The sequence below is a fragment of the Camelina sativa genome, chromosome 16, assembly GCF_000633955.1.
Source record: "Camelina sativa cultivar DH55 chromosome 16, Cs, whole genome shotgun sequence".
Lineage (NCBI taxonomy): Eukaryota > Viridiplantae > Streptophyta > Magnoliopsida > Brassicales > Brassicaceae > Camelina > Camelina sativa.
Window position 1 is genome coordinate 265,090 of NC_025700.1, and position 7,524 is coordinate 272,613.

Here is a 7,524-nt window from a genome sequence, read left to right on the forward strand (position 1 = left end):
CTTCAGCTTCTCAAAACTCTCTGTGATCTCCTTAACGGCACGGACAAAATCGGAACCTTTGGCATGCCGTTTTGTCAAAAGCGATTGCTTCTTCTCCTCAGTAAATGATTCAACATCAGCAGGATTGCAGAAAGCTCTGCGCATACACCAAAAAGTATTACTAACTGCATACGCTGGCATAAATAACATTTAAGATCTAGAAGGAAGAGAAAATAGGCACAGTTTACAACCTTGGACTGGTTCACTTAATCAATTATATTTGAAAAACAGGCAGCTGTGCTAAAATGCTTTCTTCATAATAATTAGTATGCACTTAACCGTGGGGATGGAAGATGCAACAAAAAGAACATTCACTAAATGTTGATGCTAATCTGCAAGTAAATGATCAAACAGTTTTCACTTTTCAGAGAATTCATCACACAAACTAAACAAAAGGCTTTAAGCAGGGCAAATGATAAAAAAAAGTCACCATCCAATAGATGTGAAACTCAACCAAAAATTGCTAAATATATGAAAAACAAGTATCACTGTTGCCAACTATCTGGAAAGTAGAAAATCCATCCAATCAAGTATCATTTACTAAAGAGAACACAGAAGTCCACACCAGGAATGATTCTGATTCTAAACCCAGTAAAATTAGAGTTAAGTGGTGTATGTTAGAAAAAAATTTGCCATACCCGCCGAACAAGTTAAAAAATTTATAGCCAAAACCAAGGGTACCAGCTTCTACATCCTAATCTAGTGAGACAAAAGCGACAGTTCATCACCTCATATGAGAATCATAATAAAATAAATTAAACTACTCAGTAGGACGACAATAGGAAGTCGCGGTTGAAAATGTTAGCATTTGCCAAATAAGGGAAGTATAAGCAGAAAGCAAACAGTAGATACGAGGGTGATAGTAAAGGCCTGAGAACTTACATCTGTTGTGTGCCAAAAAAGTGAACCAATACTTTCTTCCAGTCGGCTGAGTATCCCCATTTTTCCGGTTCGCTAACCTGAAATTAATTCCACAAATAAGGAGACGAGGCAGTGATCCAGAAAAATAAACTCGAACATGACAGGAAAGTGGCAAATGGGATTATCACTCGCAAGAATCAAATCATATAACAACAATTAACAAGAGCTTAAGAAGATGTTAGATTTATAACATTAAACTTGCTAAAAAGAGAGTAAAAAATGGGTGGCATCTACTAACAATAATTGAAAACGGATGTTCCTGAATCTGCTAAAAAAACTAGCCAACCATCGTCCTCAAAATATCCAAATCCCTTAGGCAATCGCTAAAATCTGACATAAACATCAACCTAGAAAAGGTCTTTCACAGGAGAAAAGGGCGAGACATGCAACTTCAAACCCTAAATTAACAGCGATCTCTACCGCCATATGATGAAACTAATGAGCAATTAAATCTAGCAGAACCAAATTACAAACAAAAAAAGAAAAAAAGAGAAAGCGCAAAGGGCAGAGAGATGCACATACCGCGGCAGGCCAAGCAGGAAAGCCTTTGACTTTGGCAAGCACGAGATCGCCAACCTTCCACTCCCGGCGAGCAGATGCAGCGGCCGCAGCTTTACCACCGCCTCTCTTGCGGCTCGGAGCCATCGGATTTCAGAAAAAAAACCCAACGAATATCAAATTAGAAAGAAAACTAAAAAAAAAAAGAGAGAGGTAAGGATTCTCTCTAACTATCGAAGTTAAGCCAAAATCGTAGGCGGAAATTAGCAGCTCGGCAGTGCCTAGGAGGGTTCTTCTCGGTGACAGATTCCGCTAGAGGATTCGCAGGCATTGAAAAAAATTCCCCAACCCAATCGATACGGATTTACGCACGCAAGATTAGGGGGAAAAACAAATTGGTCTCGTAAACCCTAATTGAGATGAGCGAAAGAGAGAGAGATGAGAAGATTGATTGGGATTATATCGCTTTTGTGGAAGAGAAACATTCACACACGAAATAATCACCCCACCCCCATCGACAAAAAAAAAAAAAGAAAAGGAAAGAAGAAGCTGGTTTGATTGGCACGAGTAAAAATATTATTATGTTTTTGTTAATCGTTCGGTCGGTGTAGGGTTTGCAAGTTTTCCATAGGCGTTGTCTAACGTGCGCCATACACGCGTAGGTTAACTTTATTTCCTTTTTTTCACAAAAGTTCCGTCTACTAGAGAGATAAGACTTAAAAGAGCGTATCTGGCTGGTTTGTACGTCTACCAGGGAGTGAGTATACTTACAACCAAAAAAAAAAACAAATCCACGTGATCCAACCACTCTTCTAAGCCCATTCAATTTGTGGAAGAGAAACATATAGGCTTCATAAGGCTTACTTGTAGCCCATTAATGGCTCAACTTCGTTATTTAAGCGTAACGTAAAGATTTTCGGAATAAAGAGAAGTTGTCGCGTGCTGCTAATTTAATTTCACTGGAAAAAGAAGAACGATATGGGGAACTCGAACCACGACTTTGACCATTTTCAAACAAACTAAAAAAATCTTCCTGTTGGATGTATCCTTGTGGGGGAGGGGGGCTCTTGCTTTCATGCGACTGCTTTGTTTGTGTGATTCAGATTGTGTCTCTTCTTAGTTTAGAAGATTACTTCGGAGAAATGCCACGTTTCTCAGCAACAAATAAACTGCGGTCTGAAGACACGTGTTCTTGTAAGATTTTTTGTTGTCCTTCTTTTGGTTTCAGAAAAAGACGTTTCGGATTCTCGTACGCGTCTCGACACGTGGCCCCTTCATCTCTTATTTTTTAGACCTTTGACACAAAACCGAGAGACGTCAGTTTTTATATATAGATTCTCTGTTGCGACGTATACGCAATCACCAATGGACACGCGTCCCACTAACCAATCGAATTTCGACACGAATTTAGTGGCTAGGAGCGCCATGGATCTCTTATTCTGGCGCAAAGCCACGTGTGTAATTCTCGAGCACCGGGCCACCGGATATAAATAAGTGAGATCACGACGCACGTGGTAGACCGCAATAAAACTCAATGCTTCTAGAGGCTAGATTCTCCGTCGTCCAGATGAACACGAATAGACGGTTGAGATCAAACCAACCGAGTCGATTGTCCAGCTCGGGTGAGTCAGGTATAGAGAACGAGCGAGTCTTGGTTCTCGTCTTCGAATCCATCAGCTGGGACATCCACATGCTATGCGCGGTCGCCTCACTCAGCCGCAGGTTTTGCGCAATCGCCAGACGAATTCTATGGCGGCGGCTCTGCGTGAACCGTGCTCCGGGGATGGTGGCGGCATTGTCCGGCGCAGATCCCAGCTGGCGAATCGACGGCGGATGGCACGCGTTAGCCAAGCTCATGTTCTTCTGCGGCGGTGGCGAGTCGACCCTGTATTTCAATCTGAGTCAACCGTCGCTAGGTCACTTCGCCTGCGAGTCCAGATTCTCCAAGACCTCCGGCAGATTCTTCCTGCCTAAGAATTGCCGGCGTGATCTCTTATACACAGGCTCGGCTCACAGGGGAAGCAAGTGAAGCCAAAGATTCGGGCCCAACATTTTAAAAACCTCTTTCATTTAAAAATCTGTTAAACAAAAGACCTTTTTTTTAAGGATATGTATAAAGTTTTTTTTTTTTTACATGTAAAAGACCTTTTTCATTTGTAGAATATGTAAAAGACCTTAAAATATTAAGTGATGACCTTTTATAGAAAATCTATAACTTTTGTCATAGGTGAAAAAGACATATTTTTTAAATTTTGCGTAGGGCCCTCATTAATGTTGGGCCGACAATGCTTATACATAAGCGATCCCTGCGCGCATCACGCGGTGGGTGGAGACGAACACTTAGGGGTCTTTAGAGGGGTGTTTAGGGAATTTATGAGGTCAAAGACGAGGGAGTGTCTCGTGAGAAGACAGGCGGCGCTGGAGGAGAAGTTCAGGTGTCCGTATTGCGGAGGGCGCATGTGGAGCATGACGGCGGCGCGTCTAGTACCGAAGAGTGCAGCGCGGAGGCTGGGATCACGGGAAGGTGGGTTAGAGTTTTTCGTGTGCGTGAGCGGTCACTTGCACAGAACCTGCTGGCTCATTCCGCTTTCGTCGTCAGACAAAGAAGAGAATGGTGAAGAGGAGGACAACAGTGACGGCAATGTGATCTAGTCCAATGCCAAATGGTGGTGGCGTTTTGTCCACGTGGAATTAGGTCTCTTGGCGGGGCATTATTATATGCAAAAACCACATGAGGAGATGTCAACTATATTCATTCTCCTATGACATGTGGAGCTCACTAGTTGCTCGGATGATGGATGATGTGGATCGTGTGAGAAGATCTTCTAGCATACACTCTGTGCACCTACTGTACTAAGCTTATAATCGATTCGGTTGGTTTGAAGGTTTAGATTATCTTGGTACACTATCTGAATTTTTTGTTGTTGTAACATTAATTATTTGACTGGCCAATTATGACCAACAATGGCGCTATATACTGTATGATGTTTCAAACAACGAAAACATGGATCATATATAGGGTTATACTTTCCATATAATACTTGCTAATTTAACTGGTTTCAGTTGAGTACTTGCTTTTGGTTCTTCTTGATCACTTGCAGTAGTAAAACAATGGCTTGACACAAACAAACAAACAAAAAAAGTTGGACGATGATCGTTATTAGGTTCATTAATAGACAGGATAATATTAAACATAGCCTCTTCCCTTGTGTGAATTTTGCATACTAAAGTCGGTAGGTATAACGTGTTGTCCCGATTGCTGGAAAAGAAGCTAATACCAAAAATGCAGAGTGTTCCTCGTAAAAGTCTTAGGTCATGTTCGTTTGGTGAACCGGATGCAATATCTGGATGCAAATGCTTATTGTTGTTCGTTTAGTAACAATTAGGAACTCATCTAGATACAATATCTGGATACATTTTAAAAATTTATAAAAAAAAAACTGAATTTCTGGATGAGATTTTTTAGAGAGTTTGGATGAGTTTACTTCATCCATAATTTGTAAAAGTCAAAAATATCCCTATTTTAATTAAATAATTACAAAAATATTTTTTCTCAATTCTAATATACATACAACTCTAAAATTCCAATTCTTCACCCGCCAACTTGCAAAATCTCATTTTTCTCTAAAACCGCAAAATCTCGTTTTCCTGCCAAAACCGCAAAATTACATTTTCCCGCCAAAACCGCAAATTTTTGCTTTTTCCGTCAAACCGCAAAATCTCGTTTTCTTACCAATAAACACAAAAACATGAAAACTCGTTTTCCTACCAAAACTGCAAAATTTTGTTTTCCCGCCAAAACCGTGAAATTACGTTTTCCCGTTAAAACCGCAAAGTTATGTTTCCCGTTAAAACCGCAAAATTACGTTTTCCCGCCAAAACCGCAAAATTACGTTTTCCCGTCAAACAGCAAAGTTATGTTTCCCGCTAAACTCGCGAAATCTCGTTTTCCCGCCAAAACCGCAAAATCTCGTTTTCTCACCAAAACCGCAAAATCTCGTTTTTCCCGCCAAACCGTAAAATCTCGTTTTCCCGCCAAACCGTAAAATCTCGTTTTCCCGCCAAACCGTAAAATCTCGTTTTCCGTCAAACCTGCAAAATCTCTTTTTCCCACCAAACTCGCAAAATCTTGTTTTTCCCGCCAAAATCGCAAAATCTCGTTTTTCCGTCAAAACCGCAAAATCTCGTTTTTCCGTTAAAACAGCAAAATTATGTTTTCCGCAAAAAAATGCAAAATTTTATTTTCTCGCCAAACTCGCAAAATCTTGTTTTCCCGCCAAAACTGCAAAATATTGTTTTTCTACCGAAAACACAAAATCTCATTTTTAAATATTTATTTAATATATGTGAAAATAAGCAAAAAAAACATAAGTAAATTTAAACCACTAAAACATATTCAACATAAAATAAAAGACTTTCTGGTATTTTACATATATTGTATCCAGATACAGATATCAAATTACAAAACAAACATAATTGAATCGAGATACAATTTATGGATACATAAACCAATAACACAAAAGAACATCATCTAGATGTTACGTCCAAATACTGCGTCTTGATACTGTATCCAGATATTTTGTCTAGTTCACGAAACGAACTGGACATTAATTATAAATGTGAGAATCATTTAGTTTTAAAGATCAGGTTTAATACTACACTGGTTCCAATGGATGCAGGTGTGTAAAATAACCAAATGGGGAAAAAAGAAAAAAAAAAAGCTTGATGAGATAATCGGTAGTGGAGCAGGCACTGAGGCACAGCACTAGTTCTGAGTTATGACAACAGTAGTAGTTGAAGCCTTAATAATCCTAAATCCATGAGCAGCCAATGCCACACAATGTTAACATCCATCCATGTCGATATAAATATATATAATTAGTAGAGAGGAGGAACGTTTTTGTGGACTTGTCCCTCTCCTTATCAAATGAAGATTTTACAACATTGTTACTAGATTTGGGTTTTCTTTTTGGAAGGAGTAAATATTGGATATATTTTGCTATTTAAAGAAATAGTTGAGGACAAGAAAGTAAAATAAAAAAATTGAGAGGGGGATTATTCCTTTATCGGCAAAACAAGGCAAGTCCGTTTTGTTTCTCCAAAGAAATGAAGATTTGATTTCTCGTGAAGGAATCAGTGGAAGAAGAAGATGATAGAGTTATATTTAGGTGGATTGATATGCCTAAGCGCCACCGCTCTTTATATTCTCAGTAAGCTCACAGACAGGTTAGGGCTTCTTTTTTTTTCCCTTTTGGTTACTTGTTTGTGTGAGAATGTGTATAAATTTCATCAATCTTTCCTGTGACAGTGATTTTGAGATGCTCAATCCAGCCACTAGGGTTCACCAGATCAAGGATTTGGGTATGTTCGTTCTTCCGCCATTGATTCAACTTTCTTAGTTTTGATGGGGTTTTTTTTTTTTTTTGTTTGATTCAAGTCTTTGGAATCCTTCTTCTTCAGAGCAATTGCTAGCATTAGAGAGCAAGATCGTATCAGTATCAGGGATCGTTGGCTCTCAGACACCTATCAAGTGTGAGCGAAGTGGTGGCCTCTGTGTTTTTGTCAAGGAAACGGTACGTCTTATGGATTTTGATGATTTTTCATAGACACTAGAAGTTAGATACCCTTTCTCTCTCTCAGTTTCAGTGTGATTTTTGGCTTTTGTGTATGTATGTATCTTTAGGCACAACAAATTTTCTTGAAACGTAATTGGTGGTTTTCATGGGTTCAAGATAGTAACTGGATGGTTCCAATCACTAAAGAAGTCCCTTGGTACCTGGTAATCCTGTCTGTTGGATTCCAGTTTCAACTATTGAACTCGACTTGTCCTGTTTGGAATGTATTCCTTTTTTAAGTCAATTTTATCTAAAATAAGTAATAAGTGAGTAATATATGATAGTGAAATATATGGTTGTGAGATAGTTGAATAAATGGAGGGTTGTAAAATAAAGTAGAGAGTTGAATAAATGGAGGGTTGTAAAATAAAGCTTAAGGAATATTCTATGTAATATTCCCTAAGATTTGTACTATAAAAACCAAGGCTTGGTGAAGAGTTTCATACAAGCT

General features: G+C 39.0%; 2 protein-coding genes and 1 pseudogene across 2 annotated transcripts in view; 2 read left to right on the forward strand and 1 right to left on the reverse strand.

The window, feature by feature from the left end:
* LOC104753164 (protein HUA2-LIKE 3-like) overlaps window positions 1–2,008 on the reverse strand; it is a 14,684-nt gene extending 12,676 nt beyond the window's left edge. The window contains exons 1-3 of the mRNA XM_019237642.1: window positions 1,483–2,008; window positions 922–998; window positions 49–136 (exon numbers count right to left, since the gene is read on the reverse strand). Of these exons, the coding sequence (XP_019093187.1) occupies window positions 49–136; window positions 922–998; window positions 1,483–1,605 (288 nt within the window). The 5' untranslated portion in view covers window positions 1,606–2,008. The remainder of the gene's footprint in view (window positions 1–48; window positions 137–921; window positions 999–1,482) is intronic.
* On the forward strand, window positions 2,993–4,110 carry LOC104749009 (EID1-like F-box protein 3). The gene is made up of 2 exons (XM_010470590.1): window positions 2,993–3,446; window positions 3,743–4,110. Exons 1-2 carry the CDS (start codon window positions 2,993–2,995, stop codon window positions 4,108–4,110), a joined length of 822 nt encoding a protein of 273 aa, XP_010468892.1.
* The window catches only part of LOC104749010, a 13,810-nt pseudogene continuing 12,638 nt past the window's right edge, over window positions 6,353–7,524 (forward strand).

Excerpts from the sequence above, each read along its gene's own strand:
- LOC104749009 (XM_010470590.1), top strand. The coding sequence starts at position 2,993 with ATGCTTCTAGAGGCTAGATTCTCCGTCGTCCAGATGAACACGAATAGA. Across the intron at positions 3,447-3,742 it reads GCCTAAGAATTGCCGGCGTG|AATGCTTATACATAAGCGAT; the intron begins ATCTCTTATACA and ends TGTTGGGCCGAC.